Source organism: Octopus sinensis, linkage group LG9 (assembly GCF_006345805.1).
Source record: "Octopus sinensis linkage group LG9, ASM634580v1, whole genome shotgun sequence".
NCBI lineage: Eukaryota > Metazoa > Mollusca > Cephalopoda > Octopoda > Octopodidae > Octopus > Octopus sinensis.
The window spans coordinates 33,990,975-34,016,891 of NC_043005.1; the positions used below are offsets into that span (position 1 = coordinate 33,990,975).

The following is a 25,917-nucleotide window of genomic DNA, read 5'->3' on the forward strand; positions in this document are numbered from 1 at the left end:
TTTGACACACACACCAGAATGTGAGTTTTCTGTAAATTTTGCTTAACTGGAGTTTAAATTTTAAAAACTGGACCTGGCATGACGCGATGCATTGTACTCTTAAAAATGCAAGGTAAATTGTAATTGAAGAAATCCTATATTGTAGATTTGTATAACTCCCAAAGGGAGGCAGATAAAATCTGCCTTTTATAATAAGAGATATATATTCTAATACATCTTTTTAAATCACCATATGTAATTAATATTGGTTTCAAATTTGGGCACAAGGTCAGTAAGTTATGGAGAGGGAGTAAGTTGATTACACCAACCCCAGTGTTCAACTGGTTAGTATTTTATCAACCCTGAAAGGATGAAAGGCAAAGTCAACCTCGACAGAAACTGAACTCAGAACATAAAGACAGATATGTTATTAATAATAATAATAATGTACAAATGTATCAGTTTAAATCAACTTCTGTAATCAACAAGTAGAATTCTATGTATCAGTTAATAAGTCATTAAATATTTTCCTCAAGATCAAATAAACAGGATCAGTGATCAAATACCTGTTTCTAAGATAGTTGAACTATTCAAGATAATCACCTGATACAGGTGACAATAACTGCTATAATCATTATACTATTCAATTCTCAACATCATAGGACTGCATTGTGCTCCACTGTCTACTTTGGGATGGTTTCTATGGCTGAATGCCCTTCCTAATTCCAACCACTTGACAGAGAGTACTGAGTTATGACATCAGCATTTATGAGGTGGCCATGCAAACCAACAAGACTAAGATCCCCTTCAGTTGAGTAGGGCTACAGTAGATAAAGAGTTGGCTTTATGCTATGGGATAAGGAATCAGTATGAAAGAAGGGTCCAAGACAGAACAGGTTTCTTACTGTAGAGATGCTACAAGGTTACTCATATTTTACAAGAGAGGGTGATGATGAGCAGGGTGAAGTTAAGAAGAGATAATAACAGTGAAGATGTCAGGATGGATTCTCAAAATAGAGGTGAGTAGAAGTGAATGAAGACAGGAAAACAGGAAGTGTAGGCAGGTCAAGGTTTCAAGAGTATGTAAGAGAGGGTGAAATGATTCATCATCGTTTAATGTCCACCTTCCATGCTAGCATGGATGGGACAGTTTCACAAGAGCTGTCCAGGCAGAAGCCAGCACAAGACTTCTGTGACTGTTTTGGCAGGATTTTTACAGCTGGATGCCCTTCCTAACACCAACCACTCAGCAGAGTGGGCTTAGAGCTTTTCATGTGGCACAAGCACAGGTGAGGTGAGTAGTGTTTCTTACATGGCACAAGCACAGGCAAGTTCATTTTTGGCAAAGTTTTTACAGCTGGATGCCCTTATGAACAGCAACCACTTTACAGTGTGGACTGGGTACTTTTAAGTGGCACCTGCACTGAGAGGGTCACCAAGTATTTGCAAGACAAAGAAATGAAGCTTTCAAGAGGGGAGAAGACATTTGAGGAGGTGATCTTGTGTTGTGTGATGAAAAGGTTATAGTGAGACAGATATGGGTGTCTTGCTGTAGAGGAAGTACAAAGTTACCCGGCCAGAGAGAGAGAGATCAGGAATGAAGACAGAAACAAGTACACTACTGCAAAGGAAATACATGGTTACCCCAATCTGAGAGAAGGAGAGAGAGTGGGAGACAGCAGGATAGAGATGGTGGCAAAATGCCAAGCACACTAACAAAGAATGGGGATCAGAATATAAATGGGATGGTTGAGTAAAGGACCTTATAAAACTGACATTTTTTTTTTAATGGAAAATGTAAATATATATATAGTCTCGATTTAATATTGTGTTGGAGAAGAATCAGATTCACAATATAGCAACCTATCACAATAAAATGTTTGTTGGATATGTACCTGTTTCATATGTTCCGCAATAATCAAAGTCTGCTCAGGTGTAACAGTGATATCTACATTTGATGGTTGACCAAATTTACAAATATCAGTCCTGAAATAAAAGAAAAAAGAAAAACACAATAAACCAACAGGATCAAGATTGTATTTCCTAGATGTTATTCTTTAATCTATTAGCCAGGAGGGAAGGACAGTAATCATAACACTTTATTGGCCCATCAAGACTAGTGGGGGCTGAGAGGGAAGGAGAGTTATTTTCAAACTAGAGACCCGGATCCAAATACTTACAAAAGAAAGGACTCCTCTAAAGGCATCCAAGGACCATGGGGTGGTGGTGATAGTATTAAATGAAGAGATGAATTAAGTCACACCAATGTCTCAACATGAGACCTTCACAAAACCCATTTATAATTAGTCACACTGAGTTGTAGGCAACAACTGGATAGTTGAAGTGGTTTTGTCTAGTCTACTTACCTTTAGATCACTGATATTGTCATATGTTACCTGGAGCAGTAGACATTTGACCAACCTATGAAGTGACATCATACAAACACAATCAAACACCTATTCCAATGTTCTCAACCAGGGTCCAGAAGATTTTGGTGGGTATACACAAGTAAAATAGTAATTTGGGGCTCCACAGTATTATTTTAAGGATCCATAGAAAAATTTGCTTTAGAGGTATCTATTGCAAGAAACAGCTAGGTTTTTTTCTCTAATGTTTAACACAGTCCAACATGTTTCTTGCTGGGTGAACATGAGAACATGTGAAAAACAAAATAGGAATTTTAAAAGTATCTATAAAACTAGTTTTTAAAACATCAAATGGTTATGGAGATCCACTAGAATAAAATAGTAATCAAAGGAATCCCATAAGTTAAAAATGTTCAAGAACCACTGATCAATGGAAAAATGAATGTAAACATATCTCAAAAATTACATTGACAAAGGTATCCCATCCCATATTTTTAGTTTCACACCTATTCATACATGCTTACACAGGTGGAGGGGATTTATTTGTAGAAACAACTGCTTTTTACAGTAAATTTCCTTGCCTACCATGAACCATTCAACTGTGAAATAAGAATGGAATTTGTTTTAATGTCCTCTTTTTCATATTGGCAGAGTTGGACAGATCTCCAGGATAGAAAATTACCAATCACTGCAATTTTGTATCATTTCGTTTTTGGAGTCTGACCTCACTCTCTCACTCCATGCTTCTTTGGTCAAACAAATCTTCTCTATCGTCACAGCATTTCTATTGCCAGTACATCTGTATACTGTATTTCTCCTGCACACTTAAAATTCATTTATTTAATATCCAACTACCCTCTCAGCTTTACCTCTCATACAAAGTGATGTTACACTTTTAACAGATCATATTTAATTCATTTTACCCTAGTTTCTGCACATCTCCCATACTTGATGCCTATATCTCACTACCATTCAACACCACATTTTTTGCACAAGCTTCATATAACTGCCTTTTTCACAAAGAAACTTTTTACAGCTCATTCCTTACTGCTGAAACAATCAATGCCTTAGCAATTACCAATGCAGTTCTATTTAAATAACCTGGGTAACAGAAACTATTGACTAATTCTTGTGAGTCATCTGAGCTCTACCACATTTCATAGCTATCTGTATTGTTAACTACTTTTAACCATTTAACACATCTGAAGTTCTGTTTGTTTATGTCTGCCAAAGACACCCATGTTTTTTGAAAGCCATCTACCCAAAAATTTTCTAGTGTCTCCACTTATATATATACTTGCTCTAGAGTCACTACTTTCCCATACTTGCTCTATTCAAGTATCTTCAGAGATTTAATCCAATTTAAAAAATGTTTGTTCCATACAGAGAAAAGTAGCAAAAACAGAAAAGGAGCTCATTCTTTCCCCAGTAATACTGTATCTGATGGCATAAAAGATGTATGGCTAAATTAAATGCAGCCAAATTTCAACAGCACATATCCAGAAAAAAAGTTTTTAATGCCTTAAAGCAAATAATATAAACCAGACTTTGTATTTAGGACCCAGAGTGAGTTTTTTGAGGAAAAAACATAACTTATATGCCATCAAATACAGTACATACAGATTCAATAAACTCTCAGTGTTTATGAGTGTTCTCAACCACGTCAGTTTCATTGAAATATATGTTCAACATATACTTTTGAGTGAGAAGCTCGCCCAATTTGGAGAAAGAGATTGATTGATATTTCAACATGAGATGACAATCTCATTTACACAAAAATAGGAATCTGTGAATTGTAAAAAACAAATTAATACAACAAACCCAGTCAAAATATTTGGTTGTAACATAGTTTCTTCTTCTTCGTTTGCATCCTCATTAAACAATTCATCCAACAGACCATGCAGCTCTTTCTCTGCAAGGAAAAACAACAGAACTTTGGTATAATGATACCAGCCAAAAAAGAACAACTTGTATTACTGACTTTTCTAATCTTTCATATCATCACCTTCCTTTAACTCTTTAGTATTCAGATTTTACAATCAAATGTAATGCTTATTTATTCACACTATTTAGAATTAATCATGCATTATCTCATAGCTGTGAAATTTCTGTGATGTGATTCTTTACTTTGGGAATATTATGGGATAGGTGTAAGAAGCTGGACCTGGCTTGTTTTGAACATAAAGGAAGTAAAATATTAAGGCTGGATACGGTCAGTTTAAATGATAAAGGGTTAGTGTCTCTTTTTCCATACTGACAATGTGTTGGACAGTTCAGCATGAAGTGATGAGCTAGAGAGCTGTGCCAAGCTCCAATAACTGCTTTAGCACGATTCCTACAGCTGGATGCCTTTAACACCAACCACTTTACTGAGTGTACTGAGTACTTTTTTCATGGTGCCAAATAATCACAAGACAAAATAAAACCCATGAGGAGAGTATAGTACTAAGAAATATGAAAGTATGATAGAGGGACAGGAGCAGGTGTCTTGTTGAAGAGGTGAATGATTTTTGTGTATGTGTGTGTGTGTGCATGCACGTGAGTGTTATATACATTTTATATATAATTGTTTTAGTCGTTATTGTTTAATCCAAACAAAAGTAATAGAATCCAAAACATTTACTACTCCACTTCTTCCCCATCTCTGAGATGGATTGATAGCTTGACATTCAGATTGAATTTCTGCAGATTCAGTGAGATAACATATAGATAGGGAAGGAAATGAAGGTTACATTTTAACCATTAAATAATTTACTCATAATCACTAAGTTATTATTACTTTGAATCACAAAATCTGTCAAACAAAAAAAAATGTTAAAAAATGTTCCAAATAGTTGGTACCCAGGCAACACCAGATAACTCTAGTAGACGACGACATCGACCGTACAACCTGACATTTTGTAATGAACTGTATCACCATTCCATGTCATTCCCTGTTTTCCAGGGAGTAGAGCTGATCCACTGAGTTAAATATCTTTGAGTTAAGTAACTTTATTCAGTACAAGGAACAGGATGAAAAATATTGACTCCTCCAGTAGTCTAACGGTTTTGCTTCCTGAGAAAGACTGAGTAGACCCTATCTCCTCAGAAAAACTGTTAATAAAAATTCAGGTGTAAAATCGTCCTCACTGTCACTATCGCCATTTTCAGTTTCTTCAGAATCACTGCTTTCAGTTTCAGATACAGAAATATCTGATTCAATCTCATACACCATGTGCTTTTGTACTTCACTCATTCTTTTTCTCAAATTCTTCATATGTTCCATTGAAAAACTCTCAAATTCGGAATCACTGCTTGATAGCATGAAACTCTTATTCATTTTCAAAGTTGAAAAAAATCGACGCAGAAAAAATGTGGAAAAAAATCTCCCAAAATTCACTGAATTCAGATATCATGTCAGACAATGTCAGATACTATAACTCAACTATTTACAAAGTGAAATCACGTGTTTTCACGAATGTACTAATGAAATTTGTGTTCAAATTCACATTTAAATAACAATGGGTACACTTGGCCGGCGACGGCCAGGTTGGTCATTTAAACCCAAAAATTTTCAGCTGCCTGTGGCCAGGTTAGTATCAAAAGGGTTAAGATAACTTACTTGACACACGCACCAACCGATCATTTCTAAAGTCTTCATCATCTGGCAGTTCATTCTCAGCTTCAGCTAAGTAATTATATTCTGGGTCATTGGCATCATCATCAAGGGCTTCACTAGGGTCTTCTACATCTGTAATGATGAACAAAAGTGAGAAAGAATGGCAGAGAGAGAGAGAGAGATTATAAAAGGAAAAAATATGAACAAAGACAGAGAAAAATATAAAGGTAGAATAATGGTAAAAAAAGAATGTGATTAAAGTGGGAAAGGAACCACTGTAAAAAGAAAGGGAAGGAAAGATGACGATATGAAGAAAGAAAGAATGAAAAGGAAAGAGAATGTAATGAAGAGTAAATGAAAGAGAAAGAAACAGAGATTAATTGACTGACCTTGACTTTTGGTGAGTGATTTTAAAAAGTCTTTCCAATCTTTGTCATTGCACTCTGTGTCATACATGTCTTCAGTAATGTCAGGAGCAACAAAATGAGCCTCTAACTCAGTCAGAGATGTGTCATGCAAAGGTAGTTTTGAACGAGTTCGACGGGCAATAGTCTCTTCAGACACGTCGTCCTGTGATAAACAAGATCGTAAGTGATTAGAGTACAACAGGAGAGCACGAATTGCTGCCAACGAAGAAGTACATTCAATGATTTCATTGTCTTGAATAAGACATAAGCCCCAAGTTAAATGATGTGCATATATGATGGATGTCCTTGTTGGTTTCAATAACGGAATGTTAAAATGCTTGATCAAAGGGTCTACCTATTGTGTAAGTGGCTGTATATTCACATAGAGAGAGCGAGAGAGAGAAGGATGCATCTCTGAAATGCATGTACAGTTCAATTGATGAGCTTCTGTTTCCATCTACACAGTTTCACACACAAGGCTCAAGTTAACCTTAAGCTACAACAGAAGACACTGGCTGGGGTCATGGTTAGTTAAATCAACTCCTGTTTACTATATTCATAAATTAAAGGTGCATTAAGCAGCACTGAATGAAATATAGTAATGTATAGTCTTATTTACAGTCTTCTCTTGAGACAATTTGTGTAGCATATTGCTTTTCCCTGTCCAAACATAAACCAATATGTTAAATATGACTGTAGATAACTATATTATATTCATAAGGTTATGAAAACATTCAATCTGAGCAAACAATATCATCAATACTTATCTAACAATAACAATGGAGTTAATAGAGACAAAAGAGAGAGGAACTGGATAAATGTTTTCGTAGTTCAGTAGTACCTAATCTTTCTGAGTTCAAATCCTGCTGGGAATGATTGTACTATTCAAAAATGTTATACCAATGAAAAATCACATCAAAAAACTCAGGTATTGTCTCTTAGGTAAAAGTATTCGTCCAGAATCATTACTAACCTTCTTATCTTCATCATCTGTCTCAGTCAAAGATTGTTTGCAATTTTCGGTCAATGTTGTCATGGATGATTTCATGAGATGCAAGTTAGGAGAACATGTTAACGAGGAATTTAAACTTTCGGTGTCATCATCACTTTCAATCTACAGAAAAAAAAAAGAAAAAAACTAATTCAAAAGAGGTACAAGTTTTCACAAACAATAGGAAGGTAGTTAGAGTAGTCAGCTATTTTATAATACTCTATGATATCTAGAAGAAGAGGTGAGGTTAGTGATGACAATATTCCTGTCAGCAAGGAATAACAACAGTTTGTTAACCAATACAGATCATGAGACCATTTTGATTTTCAGTTGCAAGTAGTGCATTTACACCACCAATACTCCTAGAGGAAAAGAATAAACATCGCAACTACCCAAATATGATACAGGTACACAATCTTTTATCCGGAAATCTAAAGTCCGAGAAGCTCCACAAAACAACTTTTCTGTGGAGGCTGGAGCGTGTCATAAGAGGGGTCATGCACAAACAGCTTTCTTCTGAACAAATTAACAATGCTGATGAAACAACTTTGTATTGGCACTACATTCCAAGAAAAAAAACCTTAACAACAACAGATGAGACAGCACCAGCAGGTTTTAAGGATGCTAAGGAAAGGTTAATTATTCTTGGATGTGTTAATGCAGCAGGCACACACAAGGTGAAGTTGGAGGTCATTGGAAAAAGCCAACATCCAAGATGTCTGAAAGGCCTAGTTAATTTACCTGTGCATTATTACGCAAACAAGAAAACAGGGGTAACCTGAGAAATATTTTCTGACTAGTTCAATAACTACTTTGTACTAGGGGCAAAAGCTCATTGCAAGTAAGCTGGACTGGAAGAAAACTGTAAAATTCTATTGTTCCTGGACATCTTCTCTGCTTCCCAATGAGACATCTATTTTATAGCCTTGTGATCATGGAATTTTATACTCCATGAAGAGCAACTGTAAAAATCCTTTTATGAACTGTATGCTTGATGCAGTCAACAAAGGAATAAGAATGCAAGACTAACTGAAAGAGTTCATTGTCAAGGATGCTATCAACACTGTTGCGAATGCTTGGAATGATGTTGATAAATCAACAGTAAGAAATGCTTGGCACAGGACTTGGCCAATAACAATGTTTGATGAAACCGACCTTATAGATAATGAGTTCAGAGGATTTCATGTCACCAATGAGGTGAAGATGATATCAAAACTCGTAACTTATTTTCATCATGCGAAATTGTAAGCAAGCTAGAAGAAGCAGACATTGAAGAAATGCTAAACATTGACAATGATGCACCTGTTATGCATTCCTTGAGTGATGGGGAAATTAGTGAAATGGTGTTGAATATGGATAAGAATGAAGACAGTAATGATGATACAGAGAACACGAGGGAAAAAATTCCTATAGATGATACAGTGAAAATTTGTTATCTTAATAGCTGGCCTTCAACAACATACATTTACCAGTGAACAACAGATTATGGGAGTTGCTTCAGTTGATTTTGGCATGGTGTCTATGGCTGAATGCCTTTTGTAATGCCAACCACTTTACATACAGTATGTATTGGGTGCTTTTTTGTGCTACCAGCACTAGTGAGGTCCCCATGAAGCTTGCAAGACCACATATCTCAAGCAAAGCTAGAAGATGAGAGGTTAAATTCCTCAAATATATAAACTTCACAACTGCCAATTCCTTAAATATATAAACCAAGCAGCAAGAATATTTCTAACAAACAATAAAGTACTCACCTCTGCCGTGGTATCTTTTTCTGGGTTGTAGTCATCATCTTCTTCATCTTCATTGAAAGGGATATCCAAGATACTTACTTTACTTTCTGATATTTTGTTGGAGGGCAATGGCCATGGAGTCATCATTCCCTGAAAAATAAATATTTGACAAAATATTAATATTCCAGAGGTTATAAAGGAAAATACAAAATAGAGAAAACAAAAAACAGTATAATTTAATGTCCAAGTAAAATATATAAAACATAAATGCTTAACATTATTTTATTTTCATTTGTAATTAAGGTGAATTTTTTTACTCAATTCATTAGGAAATTCATTTAACTGTCTTTCAAGAGTGTGTTTAAAAATATCTTTAACAAAGCAAGGTAAATGTCAGAACATTAAAACATAAAAAGGTGCAGGATGTCCCAGAGAAATAGGGTAATTTGAGACATACATGTTCAATAGACTTATGGAAAACTTGTGAATGGACTGTAGAATTTTGAAGTAATGACCAGCACATAAATTGTTTTGAAGGTATAGCCATGTGGATAAAAATTTTGATTTACAACTACAAGGTTCTAGGTCCTATCCCACAGTGTAGCATCCTGAGGTAAATATCTTTTGCAATAGTTTCAGGTTAACCAATCCCTTCTACATGAAATTAGGTCAATAAAAAATACGCAGCAGCCTTAAGAAAAAAGTATAGTGTGTGTGTGCATATATATATATATATAAATCAAAGGTAACATAAGTGATAACGTAACAAACGACAAACAGGACAGAAACAAAATACACTGTTCTTTGAAAGAAGTGGAAAGTAATTGAGAAATTCACACCTTATATTAATGGATTGAATAAATGTAGGCTTTGTTTAGCTGAAAGAGCACAGATCCTGTTCAGATCTAACTCTCTACTGAAGTCTTGGTCAAAAATTTTCAGTGGTTGCAAGTATATGTATAAATATATTTTGAAGAATTGGAAAATTCCACCTGTTCCTGACTAACTTGTTGATATCTTTCCAGCCTTATAATTTAAGGTCTAAGGAGGATAGCTCTCTTACCTTTTTACTTTTTACATTTAAGGTTTTGTTTTAATTTTCCATTTTCCATGTTTTCACTTCCTGCATTTTCTATATGCTGCCTTTTCAGTTTTTTTTTGTTTTTTTTTCACATTTCTTCTATTATTCAATTTGTTTTGTTTGTTATGATATGTGGTTTGTGCCTGAAGATTATGTTTGAGTATTTCTCAACATATGAAACTATTAGTATCACTTAAAGACATACACTGTGCCCTTTAAATAACTAATATAATAGAGATGTGGTAGATGAGAAATGCATGCGAATGGATAATGGTATGCTTGCACTTAGTGACTCAGAGAAGAAGGATGCATGGAGATGCCATTATGAAAGGTTATTAAATGTGGAAAATGACTGGGAGAAGGAGTCTTAACTGGGCCAGACATGCATGACTGCAATCTCACTTTAGTTGCCGGGTCTTCTCAATCACAGCATACCTCCAAATGCCTTGGTCTCCAGTCATTGCCTCTGTGAGGCCCCATGTTCGAAGGTCATGCTTCACCACCTTGCCCCATGTTTTCCTGGATCTACTTCTACATTTTCCCTCCACAGTTGGGAAGTGGCACTTTGTCACATGGCTATCCTCATCCATACATAATACATGACCATACCAGCATAGTCATCTCCCTTCCACACCACATTTGATGCTTCTTATGCCCAACTTTTCTTTCGGGGCGCTTACACTGTTGTGTATACACACTGACATTACACATCCAATGGATCATACTAGCTTCGTTTCTTTCTAGCCTACGCATGTCCTCAGTAGTCATGGCACGTCTCACTGCCGTGTAGCATGGCAGTTCGCACACATGCATCATACAGTCTACCTTTCGTCCTGAGCGAGAGGCCCTTAGTTGCCAGCACAGTTAGGAGCTCCCTGAACTTTGCCCAGGCTATTTTTATTCTAGCTGCTACACTCTCAGAGCAGCCACCTCCACTATAGACTTGGTTGCCTCGGTAGCAGAAACTGTTAACTACTTCTAGTTTCTTCCCCGTGGCATGTGATGGAATCTCTTGTCTGTACATTTTCAATGTTTATTGCCCCTGTGAATCTGCCGCATGCAAAAACTATTTTCCCGGTTAACCTTCCTATGACATTGCTGTACCTTTTATGGGTCTATAGCTTACACCGGGTACATCATATGGAGTTTCTACTCAAACCATTTTTACAGATCAAGCAGGGCCATCTACCTGAAGGGGATTGTGGTTTGACAGCTTTCCTACTTATTAAGACTTTGGTTTTTGCTAGGTTGACCCTAAGGCCCTTTGATTCTACACCTTGCTTCCACACCCTAAACTTCGTCTCTAGTTCTGGCAGTGACTCGGCTATTAAGGCAAGGTCATCAGTATAGAGGAGTTCCCAGGAGCAGCATGTCTTGAATTCCTCTGTTATTGCCTGGAGGACTATGATAAATAGGAGGGGGCTGAGGACTGATCCCTGGTGAACCCCTACTTCTACTCAGAATTCTTCACTATACTTGTTTCCAACCCTCATCTTACTGACAGCATCCTTGTACAGCTCTTACCAAGCACTCATCCATCCCCAGTTTCCGCATCGACCACCAGATAAGGGATCGGGGGACCCTGTCAAAGGCTTTCTCCAAGTCAACAAAAGCCAAGTACAAAGGTTTATCTTTGGCTAGATATTTCTCCTGCAGTTGCCTTACTAGAAATATAGAATCAGTGGTGCTTCTGCCTGGCACAAAGCCAAACTGCATCTCATCTAGGCAAACTCTCTCCCTAATTAGTTGGGCTATGACCCTCTCTGTAACTCTCATCACCTGATCCAATAATTTGATACCCTTATACTTATTTCTATCTAAGGCATCACCTTTACCCTTGTAGCAGTTGACTATGGTGCTGCTAGACCAGTCATTGAGTATGAATCCTTCTTGAACTACTTGATTTACGATGCAGGTGACATAACCCACACTGCCCGATATTTTAAGCATCTCAGCAGTGATTCCTGATGGACCAGGTGCTTTCCCTTCCTTCATATCCTTGCTTTCCCTGTCTTCGTGAATCTTCTCAGTCAGATGGCTGCACCAGGCTCCAATCTGATCAAGCAGTTTCTACAGCTGGATGCCCTTCCTAACGCCAACCACTCCGAGAGTGTAGTGGGTGCTTTTATGTGCCACCAGCAGGAAGGCCAGTCAGGCAGTGCTGTCATCGGACACATCAGCGAATTTGATTTCAATGTCACTTGCCTCAACAAGTCTTCGCAAGCAGAGTTTTGTGTCCAATGAAAAAAAGGTATGCATAAATGGGCTGGTTACACCACTGGCATAGGCCACAGGTTATGGTCTCACGTGGCTTGCCAGGTCTTCTTAAGCACAGCATATTTCCAAAGGTCTCGGTCACTAGTCATTGCCTCGGTGAGGCCTAATGTTCGAAGATCGTGCTTCACCACTTCATCCCAGGTCTTCCTGGGTCTACCTCTTCTACAGATTCCCTCAACTGCTATCCTCATCCATTCTCACCACATGACCATACCAGCTCAGTCATCTCTCTTGCACACCACATCTGATGCTTCTTAGGTCCAACTTTTCTCTCAAGGCACTTACACTCTGTCGAGTATGCACACTGACATTACATATCCAACGGAGCATACTGGCTTCATTCCTTGCAAGTTTACGCATGTCCTCAACAGTCATGGCCCATGTTTTACTGCCATATACCATGGCTGTACATACACATGCGTCATACAGTCTACCTTTTACTCTGAGTGAGAGGCCCTTTGTCACCAGCAGAGTTAGGTGCTCTCTGAACTTTACCCAGGCTATTCTTATTCTGGCAGCTACACTTTCAGAGCATCCATCCCTGCAACAGATTTGGTCACCTCGGTAACGGAAACTGTCAACTACTTGCAGTTTTTCTTCCTGAAATGTGGCAGAAGTAGTTCTCAGCACATTTTCAGTGTTTCTTGCTCCTGAGCATCTGCCACATACAAAAACCCAGTTAGCGTTCCTTTATTTACAATTGACAGCTACTTGTCCTTATCTTGTTTGTTGTTAACACGTTTCAGCTGATATAGCCTTCAGCCTTCATCTTAAGGAAATTTCGAACCTGGGTTCTCATTCCTAAGGTAATTTTTGATATTGCTGTTATTATTATTATTCGGGTCACTGCCTAGAATCAAACTCGGAATCATGGGGTTAGTATCCTGCACTCTTAACCACTACACCATATGCCTGGCATATGGCGCAGTGGTTAGGAATGAGAATCCAGGTTCGAAATTTCCCCAAGGCACCTGATGAAGGCTGGAGGGTATATCAGCTGAAATGTGGTGTTAACAACAAACAAGAAGAGGACAAATATCCGTCAATTGTAAATAATGTACATAATTCCTCATCTCTTAAATATAGAACTGTATTAGCCTTCCTTTGATATTGCTGCACCTCTTATGTGTCCATAGCTTACACTGGGTACATCTTATAAAGTTTCTACCTTTTCTACAGATCAAGAAGAGTCATCTACCTGAAGGGATTTGTGGTTTGTCAGCCTTCCTGCTTATTAAGACTTTAGTGTTAGCTAGGTTGACTCTAAGGCCCTTTGATTCTAATCCTTGCTTCTACACCTGAAACTTCTCCTCTAGTTCTGATAGTGAGTCAGCAATTAGAGCAAGGTCATCAGCATAGAGGAGCTCCCTGGGGCATCCTGTCTTGAATTCCTCTGTTATTGCCTGGAGGACTATGATAAATAACAACCCTCTCTGTGACTTTCATTACCTGATCCAACAGCTTGATACCTCTGTAATTATTTGTATCTAATGTGCCACCTTGAACTTTGTAGCAGTTGACCATGGTGTTGCTACACCAGTCACTGGGTATGACTCCTTCATGTATCACCTGGTTGACTATACAGGTGACTAGGCTATAGCCAACACTGCCAGATATTTTGAGCATCTCTGCAGTGATTCCTGATGAGCTGGAGGATTGCCCTGTTTTCATACCCTTAATTGCTTTATCTACCAAGGCACTGTCAATTAGGATAGCTGGTCCTCTGTTAGGCCAGCATTCAGCAGACTCTCTTTCTCCCATTCATTCTCTTTATTTAGCAACCTTTCATAGTGGCGTCTCCATACCTCTTTCTTTGCAGCCTCGTTTAATGCAAGTGAACCATCATCCATGCGGACACATTTCTCTCCTATGACATCTCAATTCTCTCTCACACACTGTCTTGCAACACGAAATACCTCAAGTCTTTGGTGCTCACAGCACAGAACATTGGCAAATTTTTTCTCATCTGCTTCCCCTCTGGCTAAATAAACCTGTCTCCTAGCTTCCCTTCTGGCAGTCTGGTACCATTCCCAGCTACCACTGTTCTTCCAGTCCTTCTAAGCCTGTTTCTTTTCCCTAATGGCTCTGTCAACAACACTGTTCCACCACCACGTTATCTTGGGTCAAGAGGGGACTTTGCACCATCCATATCTGGTCCGTGGCTGCAGGTTGTCCCGTAGAAACCTCCAGTTGATTTCCACATCATGTAATGTTATATCCCCTTCTATTTCGTAAAAAGCTTTGAGTAATATGTCTCTGAATCTCTGTCCATTAGCAGGAATTTTAAGCTTTCAGACCCTTCTTCTCCATGCTGGTCGTCTTCTGGGCATCCATTTAGCCCTGATCCTGAAGTCGCTAACTACTAGTCTATGTTATAAAGTACATGCTTTGCCTGTAAAGGCTTTGGCATTTATAAGTAGCCACCTTTCCCTTTTCCTGGAAAGAATGTAGTGAATTTGACTAGTGTGACTACAAGACAGGTAGGTGACTAGGTGACTGGCAGGTTTCCTAAAGTTAGTATTGCAAACCATAAGATCATTTGCATCACAGAATTCCAGCAGCCTGGTTCCCTCATTACTGCAGGAACCAAAACCATAGCCTCCATGTATGCCATGGAAGCCTCCTGCATGTTATCCAACATGTCCATTGAAATCACCAGCCACAAAGAGAAGGTCCCTGTCATTCATCAACGAGGTAGTCAGCAAGTGAGTGTCATAAAATCGGTCTTTCTCTCCATCAGGTAGCCCCAGCTGAGGGGTATAGGCCGAGATAATGCTTGCTAACCAACAATGTAGCACTAATCTAATCTTAAGTATTCTATCGCAGACTCTGACTACCTCGATTACCTTATCAACCCATTTCTCTGCAAGAAGTATACCCACACCTCTGACTCCATCAGTGTTCCCTGCCCAGATGTTCTTGTATCTATGTTCTTTGCCTGTGAGGAGCCTAGCAGAACCTCCTCTCCACCTTACTTCTTGGATGCAGCACAAATCTACATGTCTCTGTTCAAGCATCTCAACAATCTCACCAGACCTACCGTTGAGTGTGCTAACCCCAAAAGTGTGGGAGGTGTGGGCCCGTGTGACCCTGGGATGGAGGACAGCAGCGTTATGTACCTGAAAAGGAAGCTCGCATTTGGCAGAATTCATAAATGAACAACAGCCTTCAAACTGCATACACTACACCATCATTTTTATGCGCTATATGATCACAACCTTATATAGGAGATAGGCCCTAAGTAGGCGTGGGGATGGCATTAAACCTTTAGAAGTGTTTATGGGAGACAACCGAAGGATGTCAGAGGATAGGAACTTCCGGAATTGGTGGTGGGAGTGGGAGGGCAGGCGCACCGCGAAACAGCAATACCGGTATTAAGAATAGCATATTAATTAATAGTAGATAGAATTTTTAAATTTTAGAAAATTCGGTTAGCTAATCTGTGACAAAATTAGAGAAATGACTAATTCACGATGCAACAAAAGTAAATGGATAAATGAATGAGTGACGATAGGGTATTCATGTGAACTTAGGTTTGTTTTATAAGACGGATGACGCAAACTATGTTTACAGAACTAAGAGGGGATTATGCTCTGCACTGAAATAGAGGTGAAAGATGTACTGAATTGAAAAAAAAAACAAGATTCCTTATCTGAACAACAACATCTGGCTGGATCTGTATTCTTTTGGCAGGGTTATTGAAATGTAGTAGGAATCCGAGAGAGCAAGTTTATATAGAGTGGAATGGTGGAGGAGGGTTAGGGTTGTGATTGGAGAAGCAAGTGGTTATCGAAACAGGGGGAGTGAGAGAGAGAGACAATGCCGGTGTTAGGATAGAACACGAGGGGGAGAGAAATAATTGTTTTGGTGTTTTTGCGAAACATAACTTTAATGAAGTAGCAAATTAATAGTAGATAGAATTTTTAAATCTTAGAAAATTCAGTCAGCCAATCTGTGACAAAATTAGAGAAATGACTAATTGACGATGCAACAAAAGTAAATAGATGAATGAATGAATGAGTGACAATAGGGTATTTGTGTAAACTTAAGTTTACACACACACACACATATATATATATATATATATATATATGCCAACCCCCTCTGCTTGCGAAGACATGTTGGGGCAAGCGAAATCGAAATCGAATTGAACCAGCCAGGATCCCTGGTCTGGTGGTACGTAAAAAGCACTATCCGACTCGTGGCCGATGCCAGCACCGCCTCGACTGGCTTCCGTGCCGGTGGCACATAAAATACACCAATCCGACTGTGGCCGTTGCCAGCCTCACCTGGCACCTGTGCAGGTGGCACGTAAAAAGCACCCACTACACTCACGGAGTGGTTGGCGTTAGGAAGGGCATCCAGCTGTAGAAACATTGCCAGATTAGACTGGAGCCTGGTGCAGCCTTCTGACTTCCCAGATCCCCGGTCGAACCGTCCAACCCATGCTAGCATGGAGAACGGACGTTAAACGATGATGATGATGATGATATAGATATATATATATACATACATATATAAATATCATCATATAACAACCATTGTTCATGCTGGCATGGACTGGACAGTTTCACCAGAGGTGATAAGCTGAGGGGCTGCACCAGACTCCAGTCAGATTAGACATGGTTTCTGCAGCTGGATGCCCTTCCTAACACCAACCACTCCTAGAGTATAATGGGTGCTTTTATGTGCCACCAGCACAGGTGCCAGTTGCATGACACCAGTATCTGCCACAACTAGAATTTCACTTGGCTTGATGGATTTTCTACTGAAGCACAGAATATTACCAGCACAGGTGCTAGTTACTCGACACCAGCATTGGCCACATAGCTTCCATGAGGCCCAACGCTCAAAATTTGCTTTTTACGTGCCAGTTACGTGACACTGGCATTGACCACAATGATGATTTCACTTTGCTTAACGAGTCTTCTCAAACACAGCATATCACCAAAGGTGTTAGTCACTAGTCATTGCCTCTGTGAGGCCCAACGTTCAAAGATCATGCTTCACTACCTCGTTCCATGTCTTCTTGGGTCTATCCCTTCACAGGTTCCCCCTACAGTCAGAGATTGGCACTTCACACAGCTATCCTTGCCCATATGCATCGCACGACTATACCAGCACAGCTATCTCTCTTGCACACCACATCTGATGCCCAACTTTTCTCTCAAGATGCTTACAATCTGTTGTGCATGCACAGACATTGCACATCCAGCTAAGCATGCTAGCTTCATTTCTTTCAAGCCTATGCTTGTCCTCAGCCATCACAACCCATTTCACTGCTGTATAGCATAGCTGTTCACACACAGTCTGTCTTTCACTCTGAGGGAGAGGCCCTTTGTTGCCAACAGAGGTAGGAGCTCTCTGAACTTCACCCAGCCTATTCTTATTCTCACAGTTACACTCTTGGAGCAGCCACCTCCACTACTGATTTAGTTAACGGAAGATATCAACTACCTCTAGCTTACCCCACTGGCATTTGATGGTGTCTATTTTCTGTACACTTTTAGTGTTTATTGTACTTGTGCACCTTCCACATACAAAATACTATTTTCTCAGTTAACTTTCCTCTGCTATTGCTGCACCTCTTACATGTCCATAGCTTGCAACAGGTATATATTACGGAGTTTCTACCTATGGCTTTTCTACAGTCAAGCAGGGCCATCTACCTGAAGGGAATTGTGATTTGTCCACTTTCCTACTTACTAAAACTTTGGTTTATATACAGATATATATATCATCATCATCTTCATATATAATTTACAGTTCATGTGTTTCAACAAAATCTGCTATGGAATCTTTTGCAGTTTTAGATAAATGTTTCCCAAAATCAAATAGATACCATACTATCTTTAATAGATACACTGTGAAGGTATGATACACAAACTCCACTGACTTAGAACAACACATACACTGCATTAATAATAGAAAAATGAACCAAGCATCGAATAACCTACCAACTGGGCTCCTAGCATATGACAGGGAAACTACTGCTGGGTCAATGAATAGAAAGAATAGCAATTATATAGAACAAAATCTGAAGAAAAGTAATACCAATCAGAATAAGCACCTGCTGCGGCCACATCAGAAAAGTAACGAAAATAGAGATATACCCTACATAGTAACAGTATCAGAAAATGAAATCAGAAGAGCCACAAATGCAACTAAATGCTCATGCAGAAAAAAAAAAAGTGTCTATTGACAAACCTCTGTAGGAGTACCAATGTTGTATATAAGTGCACCATACACACAAGAGGAGGGCCATACATTTACATTGGTGCAACGCCTGATTCATTCAAGAACCAATATTGAAACCATGTTTCCATATCAATAAAATCAACAAGAGACACTTCACATCTTTGGCTGATTTTGTGTGGTAACTTAAGGTGGATAAGATCAAATATGATCTCACTTGGTCTCTAATAAAACATGCACAAGCATACAATGTCCTTTCCAGAAGATGCAGACTGCACTCTGAGGAACTGTTGTCCATTTTGTGGACCAATGAAAAGCTCATTAACAGAATTTCTGAAAGACTATAGAGATGCTTGCATGCTACAAAATGCACCTTGGCACAATTCAGTGGGGATGAATAAGAGTAACTGTTGACGAAATTAATAACCTACAGCACCATCTTGGGAAATTTTAGTTGAACTAATCAACAGCAGTAATCATTCTATTGCTCTCTTTACTGAACTAAGTTATAGGGACATAAACACACCAACACTGGTTATCAAGCGGTGATGGGGGACAAACAAAGACACACACATACAAGACAGACTTCTTTCAGTTTCCGTCTACCAAATCCACTCACAGGGCTTTGGTTTGCCCAAGGCTATAGTAGAAGACACATGGCCAAGGTGTCACACAGTAGGAGTGGACCCAGAACCATATGGTTAGAAAGCAAACTTCTTACCACACAGCTACATGTGCACCTATATATATATATATATATATATATATATGGTGTGGAGGCGCAATGGCCCAGTGGTTCGGGCAGCAGACTCGCGGTCATAGGATCGCAGCTTTGATTCCCAAACCGGGCATTGTGAGTGTTTATTGAGCAAAACACCCAAAGCTCCATGAGACTTCGGCAGGGGTGGTGGTGAACCCTGCTGTACTCTTTCACCACAACTTTCTCTTACTCTTTCTTCCTGTTTCTGTTGTACCTGTATTTCAAAGGGTCAACCTTGTCACACTCTGTGTCATGCTGAATCTCCCCGAGAACTATTTTAAGAGTACACGTGTCTGTGGAGTGCTCAGCCAAGCTGTATCAGCCTTTGCCTTTCCCTTAGATAACATCGGTGGCATGGAGAGGGGAGGCTGGTATGCATGGGCAACTGCTGGTCTTCCATAAACAACCTTGCCTCGAAGGGTAACTTTCTAGGTGCAATCCCATGGTCATCAATGACCAAAGGGGGTCACAAAATATATATGGTGTATATCAACAAGAAAAACACTAAATGTGTTTTATAAGCTGTATCTCTCTGCAAGAGAGATACAAAACTTTTTACTTAAGTTGTTGTTAATACTTACATCAGATTTTTCTAGAACTTCTTTAATTTTAGAACGAGTCATCTTTGGTTCATAGACAGCTTCTATAAATTCACCTTCAACTTCTCCAGCTGATTTCAAAGTATTGTTCATCATAGCCATGACATGTTCATTAGTAATCACAGTCTGAAATTACAAAAGTTTAAAATATTAATAATTGTTTCTAATTTAGGCACAACGTGGGCAATTAGGAAGGAAGGAGATAGTTGATAAAATTAACCCTAGTATTTGGCTGTTAATTTATTTTATTGACCTTGAGAGGATGAAAGGTAAAGTTGACCACTGCAGGATTTCAACTCTGAACAATAAGCTAAAACATTTACTGCAAGGCATTTTCCTAATGCTCTATGATAATTACAAAAGAATTAAGAAGATAAATTACAGTAAATATGAACTATGTATGTGTAGAACTTATTGAAAATGAGTGACAGAGTGAGTTTGTAGACACAAATCTAGATAAACAGATCCTGACAACAATTGTGAACAGACTATATCAACACAATCAATAACTGTTTAATAGAAATGATACACTGATGATGACAATCCACAAACATTTATAATATTGGTTTCAAATTTTGGTACAAGGGCAGTAATTTCAGGTTGGGGGTAAGTCAATTACATAATAAACCTAAGTGCTCAACCAACTGGTACTTATTTTATCAACCTGAAAGGATGAAAAGCATGTCAACATCAGTGGAATCTTAACACAGAATGTAAAGAAGGATAAAATGCTGCTAAGCATTTTGTCAAGTGTACTACCAGTTCTGCCAGCTTGCTACCTTAACAAACGTTTATAATACTGGTTTGAGGGGAGGAGATAAGTTGGTTACATCAACCCCAGTGCTCAACTTGAACTTATTTTATCAACCCCGAAAGGATGAAAGGCAAAGTCAACCTTGGTAGAACATATAGAAGGATGATATGCCGCTAAGCATTTTGCCCAGCATGATAACAGTTCTGACTGCTTGCCACCCTCACAAACATTTATAATATTGACAAGAATTTGTATGACTAATAGGCATAGGCTTGGCTTATAGGTGCAGGTATAGTTGTGTAGCAAAAATCTGACTGAAATTTGAACTATAGCTCTCAGATTTTCCCAGTCTAGAACCATAAACTAATGTATCTCATAAAAGGCATTAATGCCTAACATGAATATAACCCAACTGATCAATACTGGCTGACTTATGCCTGGGGTGGCAAATTTCAAAGGAAATAAGCAAATTTTACTGTTAAACAGTTTCAGTAAAGATTCTAGAACTTTTGTGTTGATAGTGATAAAATACAAGTGAATTAAACTTTTGGCATAAATCCATGTTTACACAGATCATGTTGCTTTTTCCCCATATGGTAGTCTCTCACTTATTCAACCTCAGACCAGAGCCTTAGATAGCTAGTGGCTCTGGCCTGAGGTTGAAGAGGTAAGAGACTACAAGGAAAAAGCAACAAGACCTTTACAAGCTAGGGTTTGTATGGGTCATGTACACTCTGTAAAGTGATTGCCATTAGGAAGGGCACCAAGCCAAAACAGACATTGGAGCTTGACGCAGTCCTCTGGCTTATCAACTTCTGACAAATCATCCAATCCATGCCAGCATGGAAAACAGACATTAATATATATATATATATATATATATATATATATAATATATATATATATATATATATATATATACACACACCATATACATACACACACACATTGCCTAACTAGACTGTTGATGTCAGCTGTTGTTATATAGCCTGTTAGCCCTACCCAAGCATAACTGTAGCTTAGAGATGTTGGTTACATAGACATAAAGATATAAAGTGAAATAGTTATAACTGAGAAATGAAAGTAAATTGTAGAGAATTTACTGTCATAGCACAGTAAACACCATAGAGACTTGGGAACTTATTGCCATACAGCAATCATCACCATACAACTTTTGACATTACTTACATGAAGTATACTTTTGACATTCATTACACTGAGGTTGTTCTTGCGAGCATTCTCTTCTAGCCTCCGATCCATCTCAAATTCAAAGTCAGAACTTGAATCAATTTCCAAATCTAATTCAGAAGATTCTGTATCTGACTTCTCAGGAGGAGGGTTTGTTGTTCTTTCAGACTTTTTACTTCTTTTGGCACTAAAATTTAAAAAAAGAAATTTTATATCATTAAACTCTTAAGAATATTGCACTTAATTTCTTTTTCTTTCACATTTTCAACAATAGTTTACTTATTCCAGTATCAGCTGGAGTTGGATGAAATACAACACATTGACATAAATAGTTGTTGTTTAGCTCTGTTGCCTTGCTAGCATCAAATTTTGATGGAATCGTAAGGCCTGTGACATACAACATGCCTTAGGCATCTAAGCCTAGCAAAGCGTAACCCTCTCCAAAACCAACAAGTCATTTCTTCCAGAGAGAGAGAGTCAATCCCATGAGTAAAGTTCTAAATAGCCAGGAAACTTAAGAGAAGAGAGATGAGAAAGAGACAAGGAGAGTGAAAGTTATGTCTCTCGTGAAAGGAATGGAAACTAGAAATTCATGCAGTTTGTTAAATTATTCAGATGAAACATGAGGAAATTGTCTATGTCTGAGATAATCAACAACCTAAATAAATCTTATTTACAGTGCCATGATATGAACCACCAAATTCTCATTTGGTTGTCTGGTATCATTCAATCCAGTCATTCATGCTCTTCAACAAAACAGGGGCAAATGGTAGGCATTTAGCATCAGGTATGTTGCCAAAGTATTAACAAAATTCCAACAATGGGACAATTGTACATACATTTCACAGAAGTTTAGTAGCATGTACAAGAAATAAATTGGATCTTTATTAATTTTACCATGTATCTGCTCTATAGCAAGACACCCGTTTCTGCCTCTCTCTCTGTTACACCCTAACATTTCATCATCTGACACAAGATCACTTCCACCAATGCCCCCTCACCTTTCACAATTCCTTGTCTTGCAAATTACTTGGTGACCCTGCCAGTGCTGGTGCCATGTAAAAAGCATCCAGTCCACACTGTGAAGTGGTTGGCATTTGGAAGGGCATCCAGCTGTAAAAACCATGCCAAAACTGACCTCACCTGTGCTAGTGCCACGTAAAAATCACTCGGTCCACTCTGCAGGGTGGTAGGTGTTAAGAAGGCATCTAGCCATAAAAATCATGCCAAAATAGACACAGCAGCTTCTATTTTGGCCAGCATGGAAGGTAGACATCAAATGATGATTTATATAAAATAATGAATCTTTTATTCTTTTACTTGTTTCAGTCATTTGACTGCGACCATGCTGAAGCACCGCCTAATGATGTACATATTCATTCTTAATACAGTGCAGCAAATTCGAACCAGAATATGCTAATTCCTGTTCAATTTCATCATTGAAGAATGTATCAAGAATGAATGTGTACATCATTTTAATTACTTCTACTCTCTGTGCACATAATGAATTACCATTTAACATACTTACCCTAAATTTTTCTTCAAAATACTACGAATGAAAGATCCTTTCCTCTTTCTTTCTAGTCTCTTCTGTTTGTCCGATTTGTGAAGCTGGGTTGCTAACTTCCCACTTTCTGAATTTAGAAAATTCAGTTCATCACTGATGAACTGAAAATCTGGCTGGCTTTGGACACAGTCCAACTGACCAGACTTGTTAGTAGCAAAAGTTTTGTTAGACATTCCACTAGAATCTGAGAATGTTGGCTTTTTTATCACAGACAAGCTAGGTTTTGATAAAACTGAATCTTTTAATTTAAAACTTTTCTTTTGACACTGCAAATACTTAGTTCTGTTTCTCAAAGGTTTGGATGTGGATTTGGAAGGGGGTGTCTTTGGAGGAGTAACAATGACACTTCTTGAAGAAAGACAAGTGTCATTGCCACTTGCAGAGTTCTCTGCAACACAATCAGTTCTAGCTAAAAAAATTTGGTTATTTTCATTCTTTGCTTTTACCTCTGGTTGCTGCCTTTGTTGATTGTTGCTAGCAAAGTCAGATTTTTTGCTCACTCTCCTACAAGTTCTGCTGGAACTAGACTTTGATTTTTCCTTATCTACAACAATAGATCCATGATTGGCTGCAGAAGAATGATTTTTAGACGAATAATTTTTTACTTGATTAATTTGGTTTTCATTGCTATAATCCATTGGAAGTTCCCTAACACCATTTTTATCCTGGTTTTCAAGTGTATGGGGAAATATATTGTTTTCTATAGTACCAGTAATATTTTCTAAGTTTTTCTGATGAAAAGATACCTCACTAACTTTACCATCTTCTTTGGGATTACTGTGAAAATTAGATTGATTATCAAGATTAGCCTCAATTATTTTGTTCTCTACTTCAGATGAAATCTCTTTCTTTTCAGCTTCATTTAACAACTCAACTGGTTCAGCATCAATAATGGCAACCTGGCATTCTACAGCTGACTGGTCACAACTCTCTTCTGTCTTATTTACTTCTGCTTCAATGTCAACAACTGCAGTATCAACCACAGAATCACTTTCTACACTGGCACTAACTGAGTGCATTTCTGTTATCTTTTTTGTTGCCGATAAGATTTTGGGAGATTTCTCTACTTGTTCTGCTGCAGTGACAAGTAATTTCTCAGCACTGTCACTGCCATTCTCATAATCATCTTCACGAGGAGAACAGACATCAACCTTCTTGACTAATTTATCTTTACCATGATCTTCACAAGACTTGATCACCACAAAATCAACTTCTTTCTCATCCATACTGTTGGGCACTGTTCTGTGTTCTTTCAAACAGGTATTGCTAGAGAGAAATTTTTTCAGTTTCAACACTGACTTAGCTTTAAATATACGACAAGATTTATGAAATGCCAAAGTGTTTTTACGAGCTTTCATTTCTCTATAAGGCCAATAGTAATGACTTCTTTGAGAAAATGAGAGATTTCTCCTTTTCTTTTTATATTCAATTGGAGAGAAAAATTCTGGCATTTCATTAAATATTTCTTCCGAATCATTGCAAGAATTTAAACCAAAACATAATTTAAACAATTGTAAAAATGCCCTTTAAAGTCAAAAGTTCTGTCTTCCAATTTCCATGCATCTTTGAAAACTCATTGAAAAAAGGTTGGATAAATGATAAGTTGATATTTGAGATCTTTAGTTCTTGAAGCTGAAAAGAGAAAAAATAAATAAATAAAAATGATTACAACAAAGGAAATATCTAAAAATCTATTTATTTAAAATCATCAATTTAATAATCAACTATTATTAGATTTTCCTGCTAGTATTTAATTGTATATGTAAAAAGCTTAGAACCTAAAGAAGCCCACAAATGTCTGTTCTTACTATTATGGCCAATCCAGTCGTGATCAATCCTTGTAACTGGGTTTGCTTCAAGCAAAAACCATGTGGTCGAAAAGCAAACTAGAAGTTTGCTTTGTAACTATGTGGTTTAGGGTTAATTCACAGTGTGTGCCAGAGGGCAGATGTCATCTACTGTGAAGGAAATTGGAAGACAGAAATTGTAAAATACCTGTCATATGTGTGTGTGTGCTTCTGTTTTCCCCTTGTCTTGAAGTTGCTAGTGGGCTATATAAAAACAAGATCAGTGTCTACACAAACAGTATCAGTGTTTACAACCTGGCATGAAAACATGTCCAGTCATTGAGCTGTTCATTGTTTGAAGGCTTAGGGAAAATATTATCTGACTTGAAAACAGGTAAGCAGTGTTAACAGAAAGAGCTGCCAGCTATAGAAAAACTGCCTCAATAAGTTTCATCTGTCAGCATGGAAAAATGGACATTAAAACGATGATAATGGTATATGGTTAATGAAACTTCATTCACTATATTACACTTTACTCACTAATTCCTACCGATTCCTTCAATGGTAGCCAGAGGGCATCTGGTTACATGGATCATTTGGAGATCTCTGTGATGCTAATATTTCCAGTGGTTGTG

The 25,917-nt window shown here is 38.1% G+C and overlaps 1 protein-coding gene across 2 annotated transcripts in view; it reads right to left on the reverse strand.

The window, feature by feature from the left end:
- LOC115215501 overlaps window positions 1–25,917 on the reverse strand; it is a 78,721-nt gene that overhangs the window by 49,228 nt on the left and 3,576 nt on the right. For both annotated transcript variants that reach the window (XM_036505887.1, XM_036505886.1), the window contains exons 2-10: window positions 23,457–25,127; window positions 21,929–22,115; window positions 19,969–20,112; window positions 9,096–9,224; window positions 7,324–7,464; window positions 6,333–6,513; window positions 5,947–6,075; window positions 4,167–4,257; window positions 1,875–1,965 (exon numbers count right to left, since the gene is read on the reverse strand). In XM_036505887.1, the coding sequence (XP_036361780.1) occupies window positions 1,875–1,965; window positions 4,167–4,257; window positions 5,947–6,075; window positions 6,333–6,513; window positions 7,324–7,464; window positions 9,096–9,224; window positions 19,969–20,112; window positions 21,929–22,115; window positions 23,457–24,946 (2,583 nt within the window). In that variant the 5' untranslated portion in view covers window positions 24,947–25,127. The remainder of the gene's footprint in view (window positions 1–1,874; window positions 1,966–4,166; window positions 4,258–5,946; window positions 6,076–6,332; window positions 6,514–7,323; window positions 7,465–9,095; window positions 9,225–19,968; window positions 20,113–21,928; window positions 22,116–23,456; window positions 25,128–25,917) is intronic.